Source organism: Salvelinus alpinus, chromosome 20 (assembly GCF_045679555.1).
Source record: "Salvelinus alpinus chromosome 20, SLU_Salpinus.1, whole genome shotgun sequence".
NCBI lineage: Eukaryota > Metazoa > Chordata > Actinopteri > Salmoniformes > Salmonidae > Salvelinus > Salvelinus alpinus.
In genome coordinates, this window is record NC_092105.1 from 31,816,484 (window position 1) to 31,842,016 (window position 25,533).

At 46.0% G+C, this 25,533-nt stretch overlaps 1 protein-coding gene across 1 annotated transcript in view; it reads left to right on the forward strand.

The window, feature by feature from the left end:
• gli2a (GLI family zinc finger 2a) overlaps window positions 1–25,533 on the forward strand; it is a 113,846-nt gene that overhangs the window by 80,883 nt on the left and 7,430 nt on the right. The window contains exons 5-12 of the mRNA XM_071355278.1: window positions 5,998–6,192; window positions 14,609–14,810; window positions 16,040–16,241; window positions 17,670–17,780; window positions 18,000–18,131; window positions 21,254–21,403; window positions 22,379–22,543; window positions 22,819–23,097. Coding sequence (XP_071211379.1) covers window positions 5,998–6,192; window positions 14,609–14,810; window positions 16,040–16,241; window positions 17,670–17,780; window positions 18,000–18,131; window positions 21,254–21,403; window positions 22,379–22,543; window positions 22,819–23,097 — 1,436 coding nt within the window. The remainder of the gene's footprint in view (window positions 1–5,997; window positions 6,193–14,608; window positions 14,811–16,039; window positions 16,242–17,669; window positions 17,781–17,999; window positions 18,132–21,253; window positions 21,404–22,378; window positions 22,544–22,818; window positions 23,098–25,533) is intronic.

Here is a 25,533-nt window from a genome sequence, read left to right on the forward strand (position 1 = left end):
ATGCCAGGTGAAATAGTGTATCATTAGCTCATTATTATTGATGTATCCTAATAAATATCACTAGAAAACAGCTTAAACAAACGCAGCTACTTTGTTGTTATTCTGGCTGTGCTGTTTGACGTGACTGTAAATTATCCGTAGTTGGCTAGCTAGCAAGCAAGGGATAAGAACGTTGCCAGCCAGTATGGCAATGGAACATTTAGAACAAAGTCAGGGTTGCGTCCATAGATGCAGAACAAAAAGACTCAACGACTGGGTCACGTCACCGGCAACCAAACCGATAGAACGAACGACCAGCTGGCTTGGGTAGCAACCATAGATTTGTGTCGGGACTATATTTTGTGGAAGAATGAAATAATATGAATACATTTAAATAAAGTTTTTAATGAAAATACATACAGTTGAAGTCGGAAGTTTACATACAGTTAGGTTGGAGTCATTAAAACTATTTTTTCAACCACTCCACAAAATTCTTGTTAACAAACTATAGTTTTGGCAAGTCGGTTAGGACATCTACTTTGTGCATGACAAGTAATTTTTCCAACAATTGTTTGCAGACAGATTATTTCACTTATAATTCACTGTATCACAATTCCAGTGGCTCAGAAGTTTATATACACTAAGTTGACTGTGCCTTTAAACAGCTTGGAAAATTCACAAAAATTTTGTCATGGCTTTAGAAGCTTCTGATAGGCTAACTGACATCATTTTAGTCAATTGGAGATGTACCTGTGGATGTATTTTAAGGCCTACCTTCAGTAGGTGCCTCTTTGCTTGACATCATGGGAAAATCAAAAGAAATCAGCCAAGACTTCAGAAAAAAATGTGTAGACCTCCACAAGTCTGGTTCATCCTTGGGAGCAATTTCCAAACACCTGAAGGTACCATGTTCATCTGTACAAACAATAGAATGCAAGTATGAACACCATGGGACCACACAGCCGTCATACCACTCAGGAAGGAGACGCGTTCTGTCTCCTAGAGATGAACGTACTTTGGTGCGAAAAGTGCAAATCAATCCCAGAACAACAGCAAAGGACCTTGTGAAGATGCTGGAGGAAACGTGTACAACGTATCTATATCCACAGTAAAACGAGTCCTTTATTGACATAACCTGAAAGGCCGCTCAGCAAGGAAGAAGCCACTGCTCTAAAACCGACTTAAAAAAGCAAGACTACAGTTTGCAACTGCACATGGGGACAAAGATCATACTTTTTGGAGAAATGTCCTCTGGTCTGATGAAACAAAAATAGAACTGTTTGGCCATAATGACCATTGTTATGTTTGGAGGAGAAAGGGGGAGGCTTGCAAGCCGAAGAACACCATCCCAACCGTGAAGCACGGGGGTGGCAGCATCATGTTGTGGGGTGCTTTGCTGCAGGAGGGACTGGTGCACTTCACAAAATAGATGGCATCATGAGGAAGGGAAATTATGTGGATATATTGAAGCAACATCTCAAGACATCAGTCAGGAAGTTAAAGCTTGGTCACAAATGGGTCTTCCAAATGGACAATGACCCCAAGCATACTTCCAAAGTTGTGGCAAAATGTCTTAAGGGCAACAAGTCAAGGTATTGGAGTGGCCATCACAAAGCCCTAACCTGAATCCTATAGAAAATTTGTGGGCAGAACTGAAAAAGCGTGTGCGAGCAAGGAGGCCTACAAACCTGACTCAGTTACACCAGCTCTGTCAGGAGGAATGGGCCAAAATTTGACGTTTGACCCAAGTTAAACAATTTAAAGGCAATGTTACCAAATACTAATTGAGTGTATGTAAACTTCTGACCCACTGGGAATGTGATGAAAGAAATAAAAGCTGAAATAAATCATTCTCTCTACTATTATTCTGACATTTCACATTCTTAAAATAAAATGGTGATCCTAACTGACCTAAGACAGGGAATTTTTACTTGGATTCAATGTCAGGAATTGTGAAAAACTGAGTTTAAATGTATTTGGCTAAGGTGTATGTAAACTTCCAACCTAAACTGTAAATCATTAAATGTTGGTTACCTGTTGTATAAAAGTGTACACTGTGTGTGTGTGTTTGCATGCGTGAGCGTGCATGAATGTGTGAGTGCTTACGTGAGTGTAAGAGAGCTAGAGAGAGAAAGAAAGAGTGTATGTGCACATGCTAGAATGTGTGTATACGTTTCTGAACAAATGTTTGGGTATCGGAAACCATGGAAATTAGCAAGGACTAACAGAGCACATTTCCCTCCCCAATATGGAGCTCATATGATGACAGGCCTGTCCTCACGACCCTGTTACAACAACAGGTTGAAGAGAGTAGAGAGAGCTGCCTGAGAGGCTACAAAGGCTGAGAGATAGAGCTGTCTTAGATACAGATAAATCACTGAGTGTACTCCCCTGTTGACTTTAATGGCTCTGTGGCTTTTAGGAGAAGCAATGCGGAAGAGATTCTGTCACTGATAAAGTGGCAGTAGTGGCAAAGAAGTATGTCATAAAATGGAGGGCATTAAGCTTGAGTGAACATAAATAAAGTTGTGTAAGCGTGGAGCCTATCGGAGAATACTGTAGATAATTCTCGAGATAGAATACCTGTAAAGTAGTTGTAGACAACTTGTTTTGAGTGTAGTTTTAGTAACCTAATGCCTGGACACTACTGTTAATTGTCCCAGAGATTATTATTTTTCCTATGTTGTTGTGGAGCTATAGAATCAGTCCATTTTATCAGCATATCAACTTGGTTACATCAAGAAAGGGACAGATCTTCCAATTATAGGAAACATCCACACCCTTTATAGTCAGTGTTGTCAATGTCTACTATATGTCTGATACAGCAGTGTAGGGTCACCCCAAACCATGTAAATGAGATAGAGCCTCCTTGCTCTGCCTTCTGTCTGTTGAATTCCCTGGCTTTATGAGCTGGTTTCACCGGGACGACTACTGGTTTTATCCACTACCCTCCACTACCATGCTCCTGTCCTTGTGTCTGTCTTATCCACTACCCTCCACCATCCTCATTCAGTCTGTCCAGTCCAGTCCACTACCCTCCACCATCCTCATTCGGTCTGTCCAGTCCAGTCCACTACCCTCCACCATCCTCATTCTGTCTGTCCAGTCCACTACCTTCCACCATCCTCAGTCTGTCTGTCCAGTCCACTACCTTCCAGCATCCTCAGTCTGTCTGTCCAGTCCACTACCTTCCACCATCCTCAGTCTGTCTGTCCAGTCCACTACCATCCACCATCCTCAGTCTGTCTGTCCAGTCCACTACCTTCCACCATCCTCAGTCTGTCTGTCCAGTCCACTACCCTCCACCATCCTCATTCGGTCTGTCTGTCCAGTCCACTACCATCCACCATCCTCAGTCTGTCTGTCCAGTCCACTACCTTCCACCATCCTCAGTCTGTCTGTCCAGTCCACTACCTTCCACCATCCTCAGTCTGTCTGTTCAGTCCACTACCCTCCACCATCCTCAGTCTGTCTGTCCAGTCCACTACCTTCCACCATCCTCAGTCTGTCTGTCCAGTCCACTACCCTCCACCATCCTCATTCTGTCTGTCCAGTCCACTACCTTCCACCATCCTCAGTCTGTCTGTCCAGTCCACTACCCTCCACCATCCTCATTCTGTCTGTCCAGTCCACTACCCTCCACCATCCTCATTCTGTCTGTCCAGTCCACTACCATCCACCATCCTCAGTCTGTCTGTCCAGTCCACTACCCTCCACCATCCTCAGTCTGTCTGTCCAGTCCACTACCCTCCACCATCCTCAGTCTGTCTGTCCAGTCCACTACCCTCCACCATCCTCAGTCTGTCTGTCCAGTCCACTACCCTCCACCATCCTCATTCTGTCTGTCCAGTCCACTACCCTCCACCATCCTCAGTCTGTCTGTCCAGTCCACTACCCTCCACCATCCTCAGTCTGTCTGTCCAGTCCACTACCCTCCACCATCCTCAGTCTGTCTGTCCAGTCCACTACCCTCCACCATCCTCAGTCTGTCTGTCCAGTCCACTACCCTCCACCATCCTCAGTCTGTCTGTCCAGTCCACTACCCTCCACCATCCTCATTCTGTCTGTCCAGTCCACTACCCTCCACCATCCTCAGTCTGTCTGTCCAGTCCACTACCCTCCACCATCCTCAGTCTGTCTGTCCAGTCCACTACCCTCCACCATCCTCATTCTGTCTGTCCAGTCCACTACCCTCCACCATCCTCAGTCTGTCTGTCCAGTCCACTACCCTCCACCATCCTCAGTCTGTCTGTCCAGTCCACTACCCTCCACCATCCTCATTCTGTCTGTCCAGTCCACTACCCTCCACCATCCTCAGTCTGTCTGTCCAGTCCACTACCCTCCACCATCCTCAGTCTGTCTGTCCAGTCCACTACCCTCCACCATCCTCAGTCTGTCTGTCCAGTCCACTACCCTCCACCATCCTCAGTCTGTCTGTCCAGTCCACTACCCTCCACCATCCTCAGTCTGTCTGTCCAGTCCACTACCTTCCACCATCCTCAGTCTGTCTGTCCAGTCCACTACCCTCCACCATCCTCAGTCTGTCTGTCCAGTCCACTACCTTCCATCATCCTCAGTCTGTCTGTCCAGTCCACACAAAGCAGCTACTGGAAGTGGTTATGTGATCCGGCAGGCGAGGAGAAACTAAAGCTTCTCTGTGGGCCTCCTAGCCAGCACAAACAGACGCCTGTTCTTTTTTTACCACAGCCAGCCCTAATTAGTCCTGATAGGACCGTTTTGGTGTGGCCCATGGTTTAGGCACTGCAGAGGAAGGGGGCTCAAACCTCCACCCCTCCTTCCCCTCTCTCTCTCTTCTCCCCAGTTTATCTAACTAACAGTAGTGACATTAGGTCAGGGGTGGTTGGAGTAAAACATATATACTTTAAAATGACTAAAACCAAATGGAAACTGTGTAGAAAAATAGACCTACATTCATACAGTTTCTTGACTGTGTCCACCTCGCTAATAATCACCCAAATGAAAGCTAGACATTCAGGGAGCATCGGAAATAAAACTATGGATAGAGGACTATTTTTTGTACATTTCTACGGCGAGGAAATATAGCACATTTTCAGTGCAGCCCTCCAGACCTCTTTGATGACTGAATGTGGACCCCCAGGGTAAAATTGGTTTGACACCCCTGCATTAGGCCCTTTAAGGGAGTTCAAACCTCCACCCTTCCATCCCTCCTTTCTTCCGCTTCTCCTTTCTCTATCTGTAGAGACGTTAGCCCCTGATATATCCGCAGGGGCAAACGGAGAGCAGGAAACAGGGGGAGGAGGCCACAGTTATGGCTATAGGCCACAGTGGCTCACTGCAAAAGGAAAGAAAACAAATCTACATCTCACTCTTACAGCTTGTGACACTTTTAAATGTGGGTTTACAGGGTGCAGGTGTTAACACGTTCTACATCAATATTTCCGTAATGCTCAAGGGTTTCCCTTCTCTACCACTATGGATGCCATTTTATGGCTGTGTGTGTGTGTGTGTGTGTGTGTGTGTGTGTGTGTGTGTGTGTGTGTGTGTGTGTGTGTGTGTGTGTGTGTGTGTGTGTGTGTGTGTGTGTGTGTGTGTGTGTGTGTGTGTGTGTGTGTGTGTGTGAGCACGTGCGGGTAATCTGTCTCAATGAATTTATGTACGAGACAGGAGAAGAGCAGGAATGTTCTATTCCCTCCCTCTTTCTCTTCTTCGTTTACTCCCCGAGGTCATTCACACACCCCAGCAAACCTCAAAGACTTCACCTATCTTTTATCAAAAGCCTTTTGCCCTCCAGGCATCTTCTGTAGCATAGATCTTCAAACCTGTGAAGCAACGCACCATGTCTGTTCCCCTCTGTCTCTCCGTCTGTCAATTCTACTACTCACTGTTTTGGTCTGTGTCTGTCTCTGCGTCCTCTCATTTCCCCCCCCCCCCCTCTCTCTGTCTGTTCCCCTGTCAGTCTTCCCTGTCCCCATGTCAGTTGTTCATTAGTTGACCTGTGTCTCACATCTCACCCCTCTCTCCATCTCTGTCCGACAGTGACCCATGAGCACCTGAAGGAGCATGGTCTGTTCAGCCTGCCCCCTCCACCTCCAGGTGCCAACCCTACAGATTACTACCACCTCATGGCCAGTGGCAGGAGCACTTACGGAGACCTCATCATGCAGACCGGGGCGGCCGCAGCAGCAGCAGCCGCAGCAGCACACCTGCCCGACTACATCAGCCCTGTGGACGGTGAGTGACCCTGAAATCCTGAAACACACCTTCCTGGGGTGTACCCCAAATGACACCCGATTCCCTAGATCAGGGGTTGGCAACCCTGGTCCTGGAGTGCAACAGCCACTGCACTGCAGGATTCTTTCCCAACCAGACACCACACCTGATTCTACCTGATTCTACCAATCACCTCACTCAACTTAATTGAATAAATTCATCACCTGGTCTAAAGCAAAACATGAAGTGCCTGTGGCCCTACAGGGTTTCCTACCCCTGAACTACCTTTGACCTGACACAGCCCAGGTCACACTGACTATCATATGTGGGACTTTCCCACCTTACTGCTAGCTGTATCATACACTGAGTGTACCAAGCATTAGGAACAACTTTGTAATATTGAGTTGCACCCCCCTTGCCCTCAGAACAGCCTCAATTTGTCAGGGCATGGACTCTACAAGGTGTCGAAAGAGTTCCACAGGTATGCTGGCCCATGTTGACTCCATTGCTTTCCACAGTTGTGTCAAGTTGGCTGGATGCCCTTTGGGTGGTGCACCATTCTTGATACACACAGGAAACTGTTGAGCGTGAAAAACACAGCAGTGTTGCAGTTCTTGACACAAACTGGTACGCCTGGCACCTACTACCATACCCAGTTTAAAGGCACTTAAATCTGAATGGCACACATACACAATCCATGTCCCTATTGTCTCAAGGCTTAAAAATCCTTCTCTAACCTGTTTTTGTCCCCTTCATCTACACTGATTGAAGTGGATTTACCTGGTCAATAAGGGATCACAGCTTTCACCTGGTCAGTTTATGTCATGGAAAGAGCAGGTGTTCTTAATGTTTTGTATACTCAGTGTACATTGTGAAGTATCCATATGCCACACTACTAAATACTAAGAGCCTCATCACCCTTTGTGCTTACCTCCAGGTATGTGGTGCTGTGCTTTTCATAGATGCCCTTTCTTCTTCTTGTGGCTTTCTGTGTGTAAGACTTCCCCACATCAAAGCAAGAGGAGCATTCCTGGACTTATAAAAAGCCTCAGTCATAGCAGGGGGTGTCTATAAACACATAAAAGCCCATGACAGAAAGGCCGACCACTGTTCTCCCAACACAGGCCTCTAATTTACACAGCTAGTCGCATAGTGTTTCAGGTGTGTTACTCTGTTATGAGTAACATCCTACAAATCCACAGTGGTAACCTTAAAAGGGCAACCATGTTGAGAGGGAGAGGAAAAGAGAGAGAGAGAGAGGAAGAAAGAGGAGAGAATGAGATGGAGAGAGAGAGTGAGTGTGTGAGAGATGATACAGAGATGAGAGACAAATAGAGAAAGCGAGAGAGAGAGAGGTTTGGCAGTGGATGTACTATATTTCAGGCAGCAGCAGATGCCAGGGCTTCTGAATCTGTCTCTTCTCTGTTTCTCAGTCAGTGTTATGGCAGGTATACTGTAAATCTGTGGTCCCTGCTCTGCTTGTGCAATCTAACGGCAGGGATAGAGGATAGTGGCAGGCAGGGGAGATTTAGTGACAGTGTGACAGAAGAGACGTGGTGAACAACCCTGCTTTTCACAGGAGAGGTCAGACATATGGTCAGGGACCATAGCCTTGCAGACAGTCCCAGGCCTATGAACAGAGTGATAAGTAAGGCCTAATAATGCTGCTAGGACCTGGAGATTATTTCAACTCAGGAACCTTCCAGTTAGCTGTATGAATGGGCAATACAGTGCTACAGAGTGGAAAGCTAAACTAAACTGTCCATGAAAGTAAGCCTTTCGATGCCTTTCGACCGTCAAACACATACATTCTCTGCCTGCCTGGCACAGACTCCCTGTTTGGTATCCATATCACTTTTATCCGGTCTCAAACCACCCAAGGGAAAAGAGTGAGAACGAGCCATCTACCATCTAACGGTGTTTGCACCTCCTGTCACGCTCTCCGTCCACCCTGCGTGACGCTAAAGCACCAATCCTCATGTGCATGCTAGGAAAACGCTACCGCCATGATCCCTGCCAACGCAGGATCCACCTTGAAATGAACCGTTTAAATTACCCCTCAATCACTAAATCAAACATGAAGAGAGGGAGGAGGAGGGGAGGGCATGCAGATTTGGGCATAGAGGTTGTTGTCTTCCTCCTTCACTACTCCGTCCCTCCATTCCTCCATCCATCCTCCCACTCCTCTCTCCCGGCGTGACCGCCACTGCTGCTGGCTTCCCACAGTTGTTTGGGGAGGCTGTTTGCTCAAACACCCACAGACACCGACTCACACAGCACAGAACTGGGCCTTCTCCTCGCCTCCCCACACCCCCCTCACCTCCACACCTCCCCCTGGCAGGTTTATTTGGTGTTCTCTACTTCTCAAACCTGGCTGGGTTTGATGTGGTCAGCGTCCTGGGCACTCTCTGGCTTGAAGCTCTCCGTTAGTGCGGTTAGCGAGGCTAGCAGCTCCACAGACACACACAGACTCTGTATTGACCTAGCCAGTCAGCTAATGGCTCAGCGTCTCAGCATACGGCCTGGCTGAATAAAGACCCTCATTTAATGGCAGAGAGGGCGATACATATGCATCGAGACCGCTACGTTTGTTTTGGAAGCCTAGCGCTGATAAAATTAAATAAATTCATATGCATATTTAAAAATCAATTTATGCTCTAATAAATTCATTGGACCTACCACAAGAGCTGAGTCCTCAGCGAACCCAAAGTTATAGTATGGCTGGTTATTTTCCCTTCCCAGTGATTCCTATTAGTACTGCAAACATGAGAGAGTGGGCTTAAAAAATAGTGATCGTTAATAAAAGGGAGAAATGTGTTCATGGAAAATTCTGCAGACTAGCCCTAGTGCCGGGTGTACAGTAAAGTTTTAAGACAGTCAGGTGTTCTCATAGTTCCATAGGGTTAATGTATGGATTTACTGTAAGTTTTACCACTTGCCATTAAGCAGAGCTATAACCTGGGTCTTTTCTCAAGAACATAGCTAAATGACACTAAACATGGCACCCTGATGCTGTCCAGTTTCCCAGAGCTAGCTGCTCAGGACAGACCATGTATCCCTGTGCTCATGCGTGGTACTGTATACAGTACGTTGACAATTGTATACCGTAATACAATTAATGAAACAGTCAATAATCTGATCATTAATCTGACTGTGTGCAAACCCATTCTCAGTTTTGGATCCCTTTGTTGAGGCCTTATGCTCCGCAGAGAGTGAAGGGGAGTAGGTAGCTAAGTAGTAATGCTTTCTCTAAGAACACATTATGGGCCCTGGTCAAAATTACTGCACTATACAGTGTAGGGAATAGAGTGCCATTTGGGACGCAGCCCAGTAGCTCTCTGCTCCTCTCCTCCGCCCACTGTGTGACTGATTGAGGCATGGGTGCCATGTAGGCTACATGCAGTCTGCTCCGACAGGCCTACAAAACAAACACCGACAGATCCTCCTGCCGTCCGTCAGTTGGTTGGTTAGCGTGGGCCGTGCTGAAATGCCAAGTGTGCCTCTGTGCCAGTGGCGTGCTCTGACACGTTCATCCACTAAAACAACATAGACCAATTTCCCCCGCTAATAGCAGACACAAATGTTTCCACCAAACCAGGCAGAGGCCAGTTGGGCCTTGTTCCCTAAAGCCCTTAGTAAATCTATTGCGTGTGGCGTGTGATGTTATGAATTGTCTCACCCAGAGATCTCAGATAGATCGATGGATAGATGGAACAAATCGGTCCAGAAAAGAATGTGTACAGTCCTCCTCTGAATTGTTTAATACCGATGTGGCCCTCAAGACAAAATGATTAGCCACCTCTGCACTAGCTGGAACAGCATTTTCACCCTTTTCAGTGTAAATTTAAATACTGTAAATCCTACAGATTACACTTCATCATGTCTTAATAGTAAGCTCACTGAGGAACGCGCCAAACAAGGCTAAACAAGGGGGGAGGGTTGTAGAGCAGCATAGGACCCTGCTGCCGGGAAAAGAAACGCAAAGGTCCCATGACAATAGCTGCTGCCAAAGTAAATGTCTGCCATGCAGTCAGAGGAAAAAGAGATCTTAGTGTTTGGGGAGCAGGAGGGAGGGAGGGACGGAGAATGAGGGGGGTCTTGTCCAGTCCCTGCGGACTACATACACAAACACTTACTGTATGAACACACATGAGCCCCCGGCAGAAGTGTGCACATACACAAAAACACACAGCTGGCTTTAGCAGGACACTGGGGGCTCATAGGGGAATCATCGCAGTGAGCTCCCTCTAATAAAATGTGCAGTGATGGTATTAGCGAGATTTACCAGGAAAAATAAACATTCCTCCCCACTCGGAGGAGAGCAGAGGGGATCGGGGGTGGCTGGACTTGGCTGGGGCTCTTGGCTGGCTGGTACCCAGGCTGCGGTGTTGTTTAGGGGGGAGAATGGGCCTCGCGCTGGGCCTCTCTCCCTCGCCTCGGAGGACCAACGCCTGACCCGGCATGCTTTACCTCAGTCTGGGGTCATCTGAAAGAGAGAGAGCTAGAGCAGTGGAGGTAGTGGATCCACTGTACAGCAACCCTACTAGAGAGAGAGACCGAGTGAAAGAGAGACCAGAGAGAGACCAGAGAGAGACCAGAGAGAGACCAGAGAGAGTCCAGAGAGAGTCCAGAGAGAGTCCAGAGAGAGGCCAGAGAGAGGCCAGAGAGAGAGACAGACAGACATAGCCAGAGAGCAGCAGAGGTAGTGAATCAACACTCCTAACTAAATGACCCAACAAAGCCAGGCCCTCCACAGGGCTCCACTGGCTCTCCTGATGGGAAAACAGAGCCCAGATAAAGAGACCCTACATCCCATTGTAATATCATTCTCTCAGGCTAACTACTAACTACAGGCCTCTAAAGCCTGTTGCACTGAACAAAGGGAGACTACCTTTGTGTGCTGTGTGTGGAACCTGTGCCAACTCTCATTCGGGGGGCTTTGGTTTGGGGGCTGTACTGGGAGGGACGGGGGGGTAAAGGATTAAGGATTACTACCCTTCAATTACAGTATTCAGATTTTCCACAAAGCCATTTCCATCAAAACAGCAAGGCAGATGCTTAAAATAATCGCTCAGCCCCCTTTTAGTTTTTTTTGTTAATGTGCACTCAAGTGCCTGTGATTATGAACCTATATATCAGTCCAGATCCCCCAATTATAGCTAACCCTCCCTGTGCTCCACTCTGCTCCCACAGAGACAGAGTCCTAGACCTAGAGAACAGGACATATCCCTCGGGCCAGCGCCACGCCACCTCCCTGCTGCCAGAATCTGGCATACCCCTAAATTAGAGCCCCGCCATCGATAAAGCACTCCATCACTGTGTATGTTGCCTGAGTAACCTCAGGCAGAGCAGACACAACAATGACCTCACAGGGGTGCTTATTTTTGTCCTGTTACGCACGTGTTTTTCTGCATATACCAACTCCCCCTGAGACACCCGCAGGGAGTGGGGTCACGGCCAGGGTCACCATTATACAGCGCCCCTGAAACAATTAGGGTTAAGTGCCTTGCTCAAGGGCACAGTGATAGATTGTTCACCTTGACGGCTCCAGTATTCGAACCAGCAACCTTTCGGTTAATGGCCCAACGCTCTAACCTCAAGGCTACCTGCCGCCCTAATAAATTGCGGCTGTCTTCAGGCGCTGTCTCTCTAATTTGGGGGGCCAGTGGAGGAGTGCATCCTTGGTGTGCCAGGTCCAGGCTAGAAAAGCAAACGCTGCGCTCTCATGCACACACTGTTGACTAACACATTAACTACGGATGGGGATTTTGGGGTTGGAGGTATGAGGTATGAAAGGGGTTGAGACAATGTTAAGGGGGTTATTACTACAGTATGTCTGGGGATATAGGTGTGGGTTTTTGGGGGGTGAATCAGTCTTTTGTGAAGGGGTTGAGATCATGTCTGGGGCTAGGGATATGGAGGGTTTTGGGGTATGGGGTATGAGGCTGTCTTTTGGGAAGGGTGTCCAGGGGGTGAGGCAGGCGCCAGTTTCGCCAGGCTGTGAGCCGTACCTCGCTTAGTTTCCTGCTTTATAAAGTGGCACATTAATAAGCAAATCTCCCCTGAGGTTCAGTTCTGTGGTGAGCAGAGATTAATAAGACCACTGCACCACACACACAGACCGAGACACACACACAGACAAACACACGGCAGCTCCACAATGGGCCAGCCCAGTCCCAGGCAAGAGAGAAAGAGCCATTACACTCGATGCAAATCTGAATCCACCCCTAGCCTTTCTAAAGAGTATAATATAAACCACTGTCGTATCCGGGTAGCAACCCTCTCCTCTCCCCACTCCACCCCCTCTCTCTCCTCCCCCTCTACTCCCCCGATAACCCCCCCCCCCCCTCCTTTCGCAATATGCCTAATGATACTTGATACATTTATTTTTTTAGCTTCATAGAAGAACATTCTTAGGGACCGATTGTTGTTTTTGTCAACTTTTTCATACATCTCTACAGCTGAGTTTTCATTGAGCAGCCAGAGTCCCTCTGAAGTCCTGCAGCTCTCTAAGTAAGCACATAAGCCTTTTGTTTTACAACTCAGCAACATAATAGTCTTTTTTTACACACACCCACACACGTGCGCATGCCCCGACACCCACCCACACACACACCATGTATAAGACTACCATTTTTACGGCCATAGGTTTGGATAAGTATAGTGGTCTCTGAATCCATATGGCCTGAAAGAAAGGATCACTAATTTACCCAATAAAGGGTCAGGGGATTGGCTGCAGGTTGACAGTGGTGTGTTTGACATGTTGGCAGGTGGTGGTGTGTGCGTCTGTCCGTGTGTTTTGGGGAGGTGTGATGGGAGCTATTAAGAACTTCCTGTTGCCAGCGCCTCTGATGATGCCCCCTGTTAGGCCTAATAACCCCCCATCCCAGACCAGTACTACCCCCACCACTCTGCCCTGGTATGTGTCCTGCCACGCCACATCACACCAGGGCTAATACTCAGCACCTGTTGGCCCACAGCAGCTGGACAACGCTACCCCCTACCCTTACCCCGTATTCTGCTAGCCACTGCCCCCTACCGAAAGGTAGCTGGATCGAATCCCAGAGCTGACAAGGTTAAAATCTGTCGTTCTGCCCCTGAGCAAGGCAGTTAACCCACTGTTCCCCGGGCGCCGAAGACGTGGATGTCGATTTAAGGCAGCCCCTGCACCTCTCTGATTCAGAGGGGTTGAGTTAAATGCGGAAGACACATTTCAGTTGAAGGCATTCAGTTGTACAACTGAATGGGAAAGTATCCCACTTTCCCTTTACCTTCCCTACCACTACCTCTGTCTTTCTCTCCCTAACTGTCACCCATTGCCACAGGAACAGAGTCAAACCCAATCCCACCAAAGAAAAATTCTATTAACTTTTTGAACAACCCTGAAAGACATCTTTCTAAATGTCTTTGACCACCTGAAACTGTTTTATGTAGCCTGTAAAAGGGACTTTCCATTGCATGTCCCAAAGAGGAAGGTTAAAGTGAACTACGTGCTCAATTCAGGTCAGAATTACATGCACAGAACTCGGTTAAGGATGTCTACATGCATTCTTACAGAATAATGATGATTATAATACACAACCTGAGGGAATTAGTTCCAAAAGTGTCAAAGTTGACACAATACCAAATCAACAGTTCGTGGAAAAAAACGTAATGTTTGGTTTTTATTGTAATATTCGTGCTCCAAAAACAGCTTGGTAAAAGCCATCCATGACTCTCTGGGTTTACCTTTACCTTTTGTAGCTATGCTTCATTCTTTTAATGGTATTCTCAAATCAATTTGTATAAATTGCCTCCATTTAACATGCTGAAATACAACTGACTGGGTGAGATTCTTATCACGGTAATTACAGCAAATTATTGGGAGGGATTCATTATGCATAAGAGGATGTGAGCGTTAAGGGGAGGAGGGGGGTTGGGGTGGTGTTAGAGAGATGATGGAGAGAGATATAGTCTGCATCCCAAATGGCACCCTATTAGCTATGTAGTGCACTACTTTTGGTCAAAAGTAGTGCAGTGCACTAAATATGGATAGAGTGCCATTTGGTACAGCATAGACAGACTGAGGGGGACTGTACCTTAGTCTAGGCTAGACTAGCACTAGAATGACCTCTACTAGAACACCTCTGGATAAACAGGTTTCTTCTGCTTTCATCTTAAAACTGTAACTCTTTGGGGGTTTACTGACTGACATTAGTATTCTTACTTTTTAGTATGCTGTGGGAGTATACTACTAGTGACATTTTGTTTTCTTCTCACAATTGTTGTAACACTTAGTCAGGGTAGGGAGAAAGGGTCACTAACATGTTGTGTGTATAGGCTTTCTCGTTGGGATTTAGCCTGGGTACTGCAAAGCACTGCTGATGTTAAAAAGGCTTTATAAATATGTTTGTTTGATTGATTGATTGATTGATTGATTGGTGCTCTCGATCTGCAGTGTCCCGGTTCTCCAGCCCCAGACTGAACCCCAGGCTGAACAGAAAGCGAGCCCTGTCCATCTCCCCTCTCTCAGATGCCAGCATCGACCTGCAGACCATGATCCGTACCTCGCCCAACTCCCTCGTGGCCTACATTAACAACTCACGCTCCAGCTCTGCAGCCAGCAGCTCCTACGGACACCTGTCAGTCAGCGGCATCAGGTACAAGATACACTACATGACCAAAAGTAAACTCGTCAAACATCTCATTCCAAAATCATGGGCATTAATATGAAGTTGGTGCCCCCTTTTCCGCTATAACAGTCTCCACTCTTCTGGGAAGGCTTTCCACTAGATGTTGAAACATTGCTGCGGGGACTTGCTTCCATTCAGCCACAAGAGCATTAATAAGGTTGGGCACTGATGTTGTGCAATTAGGCTTGGCTCTCGGTCGGTGTTCCAATCCATCCCAAAAGTTGGAAACAGAATTGTCTAGAATGTCATTGTATGCTGTAGTGTTAAGATTTCCCTTCACTGGAATTTAGGGGCCTAACCCGAAACACAGCCACAACCATTATTCCTCCTTCACCAAACTTCACAGTTGGCACTATGCATTGGGGCAGGTAGCATTCTCCTGACATCTGCCAAACCCAAATTCGTCCATCCAAACCCAAATTCGCCAGATGGTGAAGCGTGATTCATCACTCCAGAGAACACATTTCCACTGCTGCAGAGTCCAATGGCGGCGAGCATGGTGATCTTAGGCTTGTGTGCGGCTGCTTGGCTATGGAAACCCATTTCATGAAGCTCCCGACGAAAGGCTTCCAGAGGCAGTTTGCAACTCAGTAGTGAGTCTTGCAACAGGACAGATGATTTTTACACACTATGCACTTCAGCCCCCGGCGGTCTTGTTCGGTGAGCTTGTGTGGCCTACCACTTCACGGCTGATGTTTCCACTTCACAATAACAGCACTAACAGTTGACCGGGGCAGCTCTAGCAGGTCAGAAATTTGACAAACTGAGTTGTTGGAAAGGTGGCATCCTATGACGTTGAAAGGCATCCTATGACGTGCCACGTTGAAAGTCAGTAAGGCCAATGTTTGTCTATGTATATTGCATGGCTGTGTGCTCGATTTTATACACCTATCAGCAATGGGTGTGGCTGAAATAGACAAATCCACTAATTTGAAGGGGTGCCCACATACTTTTGTATATAGTGTACATGTGGTGCACACACATACAGTACACAACGACTGTTCTACACATATACATCTCTAGAACTTATGTATTACTTTCAACAATCGACACATAGGGCTCCACATACACCAATCAATCATAGAATAGCTGCATAGCTTATCTCTATAACTAAGTGATTACAGTTATTTTATTTGCTGTTGTATTTAAAAATGGAGTGCATCCGCTAATAACTGTCCTGTCCTTTCATCTCTCAGTCCGTCGTTCACCTTCCCCCACCCCATCAACCCCATGGCCTACCAGCAGCTGCTCAGCCAGCAGAGAGGCCTGAGTGCGTTCGGCCATACTCCTCCCCTTATCCAGCCCTCGCCCTCATTCGCTGCCCGCCAGCATGCCCACGCCCTGGCAGCCTCCACCCTCAACACCACCCACAACACCTCCAGCTCTGAGTCCAACCAGGTGAGTAGCATTGTCTTACGTCAGATATCTGCACTTATATGTCTGATATCTCACAGACACTGGTTTAATTGTGACGCGCATGACGATGTAGTCCTAGAGATCCTATAATTCATGTTTTCTATGCAATTCTATGAATGGAGTTGTGAATACCCAGAGAGGGATACGGATGAATTCCATTCAGCTATAACACAGAAACCAAAGCTCTCTAACGTGAATGGAATGTAGACTGTATATTGTCCAAAGTATACTACGTAAATTATGGATAAAATGATGGCATGCTAAATTAATCCAGCCCAAGAGTATCATAAACTGTCAAGTGTTTTTGGCTAGGGTTCGCTCCGCTATGAGCTGGAGGATGACTCCCTCCCATTAGCAGCAGTTTTTATCTGTCTCAGTTCATAGAAGTGTTTCCTTTGTCTCCTTTATCAACCTATTGTATACATGGTCTCTATGAATGTAAACTTCCCCCTCATCTACCGTCACCCCCTCACACACACACCCATAAATTCCATCACTATGTCAATTTTAGTATACCAATGTACACACAGATACACACACACACACACACACACACTGAACCCCCCCCCCCCCCCCCACCCCTCACAGACATTGATCAGAACCACATTTCCCCTGGTTTCCAGCCATTGAAGGTAGTGTTAGTGAGAGCATGGGGCCGCTGAAGCACAGTCAGCGCCGTACTGTACTGTAGTGGCTGGGTGGGATTTGGATACTAGAGAGACCCCTCCTCACTGACCCCCAACCCTCACTTCATATCCTTTTTTATGATGCTTAAACACACACACGCACACACTCACACACTCACACTGAGCGTCTCCTCCACAGAGCCTGTGACTGAGGCGTAAAAAGGCCTGTCTGTCTGTTATGTTGAGAGTTGGTTGGAGGATCAAAGCTCTGAGCGTTGCAGTGTGGATAATAATTTCTCTCTTTTCATATTTCCCCTGGCTGACTCTCATAAAGCAGTCTAAACTGTTTAGTCTCTGTGTCGGGTCGCTATACGAGTTATGGGCCCTGAGCCTGGTGCTTGGCTGGCTCTGGTTGACTCTGAAACCAACCAAACCTCACATCATCACGTTACCATAGAACAGAGCCAGTCAGCCAGCGCCAAGAACAATACTGTGATGTCGCTCTGACTTTGCTCTGAGTTATCTTAACTCTGCCTCTGTCTCTACACACTCCAGAGCACTGCATCTCTGACTCCTTCTTCTGTTTAGCCACTTAGCAGACACTTTTATCCAGTGAGTGCATACATTTAGTGTATAATCCCTGTGTGAATTGAACTTGACATTTTTACCAACTGAGCCATTAAGGACCACTCTATCTAACCTCTACTTCTCTCTCTACAGTATGTCCTTCAGAAGGCTGGTATAGTCTGTGTCTCTAACGTCTACCTCCTTCTCTCTCCTGCAGAATGCTGGTGGTGACCCGGCGGTGAGCAGCACAGTCAACCCCATGATCACCAAGAGGCACAAGGTCAAGACAGAAGCAGAAGGACCCCGGCCCATATCACCATGCTTTCAGGTATGGGATCCCACAACCTATTTTTTGCTTCCCTTATCTTTACAGTGAGTTGTGCAAAAGCAATCTTAGATCGTTAAGCTGCAGATTAGCAAATGCAGAATAGTACAGTATACTTGGTTATATACAGTACAAGCTATTGTCAACACACACACAAACTGTGTGCTTGCATGCACATAAGACAGTCATGAACCCCTTTTGACTGAGTCCTCTCGTCCACAGGAGCATGTCCTGGACCTGAGTGAGGAGCTGGACAAAGATGAGTGTAAGCAGGAGCCAGAGGCTGTCTACGAGACCAACTGTCACTGGGTCGGCTGCAGCAAGGAGTACGACACCCAGGACCAGCTCGTTCATGTGAGTAATTATTAAGTGATCTTTAGTAACCACATAGAGTTAGGACATCTGTGAGTAGGGGCCTGCTGGTGCCTCTACAGTCAGGGGATATGCTTGTGACTTTCAGTGGACAAAAACTTAAGGCAAGAGAGAGGCACACAGATACAGGAAGAAGTCTGAAAGACACCCTCCCATTTCCCACCTTTTTTTAATGTTCAAAAAGGCCTCCTATGCTCCTCATTAAAGCATCAGTCCAGTCAGGTTTAAGATTTAACCAGTCAAGGCAGTAGTAACTGATCCTTTCCTGTGGCGGACACGCGCAGGGTTAATGAGGCCTGTTGATTCTGACTGAGGAGATGGAGGTACTCTAACGCCCCTGCAGATGTGACCCCAATCCTTGGCTCTCAGCCACCTCTGACCTCTGAACCCTAGAGGCATGGCAGTAAATCCATCGTCATACTCAGAGCTCTGGAACTCTGTTTTATTCCTTTCCTCTCTAAGGAACCCCTGATGCAGCCCTATGTACTATACTCCAATAGGCTATGATTAACTGGGATTGTCAGTCCAGTACCCAGACTGGGAGTCTCTGAGCTGAGTCTGGAATGTTCTGAAGTCTCTAACTCCCAGTGTTACGGGTCAGGAATGGATTCACCTTAGCCCCTTTCTCGACCCCTTTCCACCCTCCAGTCTGTCTTGACAAAGAAAGTCCAGGAGTAGAGCCACCTTAGAACCCCATTTACCCCCTCTTTCCCCCCTTTGCTCCCCTCTCCTCCCCCACCCTATCACTTCTCCCCCCTCGTCCTGCCACCCAGCCCCCTGGCCCCAGTCGTCCTGACAGAGGGCATGTCCAGACCAGCCCCAGTAAGTTCCAGGATCCATTCCCCCTACACTGCATCTCTGTCAGGGATTGAGGGGATTAGGGAACAAAGCTAGGGCCTGGTGGTGTGGATGGACATGGTGAAGCAGATCACATACCACAACTCACTGGAATAAGGGAAAGGCAGCAAGGAAGGAAAATAGAAAAATTAACAGTAAATGTCCATGTGTGAATGAGTCTCTTGTTACAGTAACTTCTAATTACATACCAACGTAGATGTAGACATCTGTAGATGTAATAACTGAGAGTCTGCTGCCAAGTATTTGATAGGACTTTATCCCTCCATCTACAGTACACACCCCCTATACTGTAGTTCCAAGGTTTCACACAATGTTCTCACCAGTCATACAAGTGAAATCACTCACCTTGACAAAAAATACACTAAATTATGGCGTAGAACTTCTAAGTTCTATTTACCCAAAGTAATCCTTCCCCAATAGCCCCAAATTATGGTTTCAGTATGGTATGAAGAGTACATGGCTGAAAATGGAAGCCTGTTGCAGGCCACACACTTCACTTGTTCATCCACTTTTCCTCTGAATAAGAACTGGGCAGGATCAGGACTGTCAACCACTAACCCAGTCAGTGGGTGGATGGCTACATCCCAAATGGCACCCTATTCCCTATATAGTGCACTATTTTTGACCAGGGCCCCGGCTTGTGACAAAGTGGCCACATTAGTAGGATATAGTGAGGGTAAAGGTCCCAAGGAGACAAAGTGGTTTGTCTGGCTGTGTGAATATTTTCCATGTGGTTGTTTGTGTGTGTGTGCGTGTGGCTCAGTAGAAATAGAGGGATAGGCACTAAGCAGGGTAATCTTACCAAGTGGCCTTGCATGCCTAGACAATACAGCAGAATGAGTCTTCCTGCCCTCCTGACCACACACACTTAAATGAAAGACAGGCAGTTCCTCTGAAACAAAAACTCTGTGTTTGATTCTCAGTTTGTTTTCTGTAATTTAATGGAATGTAACTCTAGACATTTATGTCCAATCACTGTCATGTTTTTGAAACGCTCACGCAAAAATGGATGCATGTCTCCAAGGTCCTTTGACGATCTTTCAACCATGTCTGTGACGGCTAACATTTTAAAATACCAACTCTAGTTCAGTTTGTATCGTACAGTACAGTACAGTACAGTACAGTACAGACAGACAGACAGACAGACAGACAGACAGACAGACAGACAGACAGACAGACAGACAGACAGACAGACAGACAGACAGACAGACAGACAGACAGACAGACAGACAGACAGACAGACAGACAGACAGACAGACAGACAGACAGACAGACAGACAGACAGACAGACAATTTATCTCCAGGTAGAAAATAAAATCAACCATTCAAGCATGGACATCTCAGAGTAGTGTACACACGGTATGTTACACACCATTGGTTTCCTGATCAAAGCGAGAGAGAGAAGGAGATGTGTGTAAATCTCAGGTGTCAGGAAGACAAGTCAGGATTGTGTGCGTGTGTGTTTAACTATTCTTGAATAGTAAACAAACAAAAATTTGACCAACTGGGGACATTTTGTTAGTCCCCACAAGGTCAAATGCTATTTCTAGGGGGTTTAGGGTTAAGGTTAGAATTAGTGTTACGGTTAGAATTACGTTAGAGTTAGGGTTAGGAGCTAGGGTTAGTTTTAGGGTTAAGGTTAGGTTTTTGGGTTAGGGTAAGAGTACGGGTTAGGTTCAGGGTTAGGGGTTAGATAAAATAGGATTTTGAATGTGTGTGTGTGTGTGTGTGTGTGTGTGTGTGTGTGTGTGTGTGTGTGTGTGTGTGTGTGTGTGTGTGTGTGTGAGACGCAGGGCCTGACAAAACAGTCCCACCAATAACACATCACAACCCTTTGTCTACAACGTGACGAATGGAAACTTACTGTCAGCCTTGATGGATGGCGTTGTCACTCGTGGTCTGGCGTGGGGAAGGGAAGAAGGTTGTTCCACTCTGGTGGGAACTCAGAGAGGGATGGTTGGGAGGTCTGCTCTCACAAGCTTTTTGCTGACTCAACTTCTCCTCCACACACACACACACACACAACAACAACACACACACCATCCCACCTCAAATGAGCAGGAAGGGGACATTTTTAAAGACATAAACAAATCTGACAACTTGTTGATTGAGAATATCAGATCCTGAAACAGATGAGGTTCATGTCTATCTCCCAGACAGGTTGAGATACATGGATATGCCTGCTCTGTTTTACTTCCATGTGTTTTATTCCCATGTAACCCCATGTTCCCCTGTTCTCTCTGCAGCATATCAACAATGACCACATCCATGGGGAGAAGAAGGAATTTGTGTGTCGCTGGGATGAGTGCTCGCGGGAACAGAAGCCCTTCAAGGCTCAGTACATGCTGGTGGTCCATATGAGGCGACACACTGGAGAGAAGCCACACAAATGCACAGTAAGAACTCTAATTCCCAACATGCACCTGGGAATGTACACATTCTCCCAATAAGCCCAGAGCCTTCTGTAATAGATCACGGATAAGCCACTCACTTAAGTATCTCTGCTTGTATCACACACATTTATAAGTCCTACCTCTGGTTATGATTCTGCTTTGTGCACTATAATAACTATAGACCATAGCCTTAAAATGGTACTTTAGCTTCTCACCAGTAGAAATCCATCCACTCCACATAGTGGGATTCATCTGTTGCACTGATTCACTCATGATAACATTTTTGTGTGTAGTATCCTCAGCTTCAAAGCTCAATAATGAGGGCTTGTGAGTCCATTAAAAGAGAACTTCTGAGAAGAGAAGACTTCACAAGGCTGATTGACATGAGAGGAGGATGTTAGTCATTCAAGTGTAAAGAGGACTAGGGGTCCATGGGTCCTTATTAAGATCTACTCTACTGTATAGTTTAGTTGCTAAATCCCACATGCATCTCATTCACCCTAGCTATCTCCCTCTCTACCAAGTCTTGTGTTTTTGAAAGGGAGGATCTCAGGTCTTTTATGTCCACATTTGAGCTAATCTAGTTTGATCCCATCTCACACTCTCTGTCAATTACCCACAGTGCACAGCATAGCGCACTCTGAAGGAATACCAAATCCTACCACATAACAATGCATAGCATACCAAACTAAACACAGAACTACTCAGCTGCTTTGTTTCAACAAAGTGTTCCATGATGTCTGGCGCTTTGCTTAAATAGTTCTAATAGTCATTTTTCTCAAAGAGCAAATCATTTTTGTGGTATATGTCAGTCTCTTTTAATAGTCATTTTCTCAAAGAGCAAATAATTTTGCATGATGCATGTCAGAGTCTCTGAGGCTATTGCTAATGCTGACCTTTGTCTGTCTGTCTCTCTTCTCTCTCCCTCCCCCTTTCCATCAATCAATTTTTCCATCCATCCCTCCTCTCTCTCTCTAGTTTGAAGGATGCTGTAAGGCCTACTCTCGCCTGGAGAACCTGAAGACCCATCTGAGGTCTCACACAGGGGAGAAGCCTTACGTCTGTGAACACGAGGGCTGCAACAAAGCCTTCTCCAACGCCTCAGACAGAGCCAAGCACCAGAACAGAACTCACTCCAATGAGGTAAGGCTTCTATAGACACCCAACCATAGACAATCAAATGAGAGACATACTGTGAGCTACATCTATGTATTTACCCACTGCCATTATTTAAATCAACTAATGCACATTTAAGTTCATTGTGTTTACACTTTTAAGGATTTTTATGTCCAATATGCAGTCAACATTCTCTGTTTTATTTATGTTTTACATAATGTATTTTCAGAAGACAATGGATGAAAACAATAATCAACTTTAACATCAGATAATAAGATATTATGTAAAATGATTCTTTCCAGAAACCCTACATCTGTAAGATCCCTGGGTGCACTAAGCGCTACACAGACCCCAGCTCTCTCAGGAAGCATGTGAAGACGGTTCACGGACCTGAGGCCCACGTCACCAAGAAACAACGTGGCGATGTGCCCCCCAGGGGTCCTCCTAAGGGGAATGGAGAGAACGAGGCAAACGCCAAACAGAGTGGTAGAGGGATGGATGGAAAAATGGAGGCCAACAGCACCATTAGAGGAGCAGAGGACTGCCTGCAGGTCAAGTCAATCAAGACTGAGAACTCAATAGTAAGACTGGATGTGACATTTTATTGTGTCATAACAGCTGCTTTTAACAAAGCATTGACTTTGACTATTGTCAAAATCCTATCATCTACTACTAACGACTTAATACTATAAATGCTAATCTTAACATTATCATTCATACATGTTCTATGTTATTTGAGTCTTGTGACGCAAATGCAAGCCTTTCACCATTTATCACATCACCTTTCACATGAACTGATCTGTGATACAACTGCTGATGGTCTATCCTCTTCTTAACCTAACTCACCTCTCTGGTCACTGCTTGAATGTGCTTCTCTTTCCTTAACACTTTCCCTATTGGACAGGCTTCCCAGAGGTGAGCACCACCACTGTTTCTATTCCTTTCAATGCTTTTTAACACTGCATGTCAATCCTGAGTCAACAGTCAATATATTTGAAATGTACTACTCTGTTCCTCCATGTATTAAAAACAGAGGACTTTCCAAGAGCTTCTTGTTTTAAAGTGTGTACTAGCTACAGTTAGATGTTGTGATGTACTGTGAAATCTACCCAATGAGTTATACAGTGCCTTTGGAAAGTATTCAGACCCCCAGACTTTTTCCACAATTTGTTACATTATAGCCTTATTCTAAAATGGGTAAAAATATCATTTAAAAAATCCTCAGCAATCTAAAAGGCCCACACCTGTCTATATAAGTTCCCACAGTGGACAGTGCATGTCAGAGCAACATGACAGCTTGAGTGAATCTGCAGAGAACAATGGGAGAAACTCCACAAATACAGGTTTGCCTCATACCCAAGAAGACTCGAGGCAGTAATCGCTGCTGTCTTCTTGTCAGAGCGAAAACCAAGCCGAGGGAATTGTCCGTAGAGCTCCAAGACAGGATTGTGTCAAGGCACAGATCTGGGGAAGGGTACCAAAAAATGTCTGCAGCATTGAAGGTCCCGCAGAACACAGTGGCCTCCATAATTCTTAAATGGAAGAAGTTTGGAACCACCAAGACTCTTCCTAGAGCTGGCCGCCTGGCAAACTGAGCAATTGGGGGACAAGGGCTTTGGTCAAGGAGGTGACCAAGAACCTGATGGTCACTCTGACAGAGCTCTAGAGTTCCTCTGTGGAGATGGGAGTACCTTCCAGAAGGACAACCATCTGTGCAGCACACCACCAGTCAGGGCTTTATGGTAGAGTGGTCAGATGGAAGACACTCCTCAGTAAAAGGCACACGACAGCCCACTTGGAGTTTTCCAAAAGACACCTAAAGACTCTCAGACCATGAGAAACAAGATTATCTGGTTGGATGAAACCAAGATTGAACTCTTTGTCCTGAATGCAAAGTGTCATGTCTGGAAGAAACCTGGCACCATCCCTACAGTGAAGCATGGTGGTGGCAGTATCATGCTGTGGGGATGTTTTTCAGCGGCAGTAACTGGGAGACTAGTCAGAATTGAGGCAAAGATGAACGGAGAAAAGTACTGAAAGATCCTTGATGAAAATCTGCTCCAGAGCGCTCAGGACCTCAGACTGGGGCGAAGGTTCACCTTCCAACAGGACAACAACCCTAAGCACACAGCCAAGACAACGCAAGAGTGGCTTCGGGACAAGTCTCTGAATGTCCTTGGGTGGCCCAGCCAGAGCCCAGACTTGAACCCTATTGAAAATCTCTGGCGATACCTGAAAATAGCTGTGCAGCAATGCTCCGCATCCCAACCTGACACAGCTTGAGAGTATCTGCAGTGGACAATGGGAGAAACTCCACAAATACAGGTTTGCCAAGCTTGTAGCATCATACCCAAGAAGACTCGAGGCTGTAATCTCTGCCAAAGGTGCTTCAACAAAGTATTGAGTAAAGGGTCTGAATACTTACAGTATATAAATGTGATATTTCTTCTTTTTTTTCAATTATAAATTAGCAAATATTTCCAAAAAATGGTTTTTTGCTTTGTCATTATGGGTATTGTGTTTAGATTGTTGAGGGGAAAAAACAATTTAATACATTTTAGAATAAGGCTGTAACGTAACAAAATGTGGAAAATGTCAAGGGGTCCAAATAGTTTTGAAGCCACCGTGCCTCCATCTTGGCACTCCCTCAACGTTGTAAGAAATATTTTAGAAGCTATAGAATGGCGTTTATTAATGTCAACAATAAAAAATCCACGTTTATTCTATTGCACACACCTTAATGCTTACTTTTAAATTATGTTATGTGAGCTAAACATACAAATAAAACATTTAAAAATATATTTAACAATTTCCTTAATTAAATATAATATAATTTGAATATAATTTTTTTCAAAGTACTAAAGTTACTGCCCCCACTACAACAGAACAATACTTAAATACATGTCATTTTGTCCTTAAAACATTTAAGTGAAATACTGTGGAATTCCATTCATTCCTATGTAGGACTGCTCTCCTGGGGAGTGCCAATATGGCCAACAGGTGGCTTCAAACCCTCT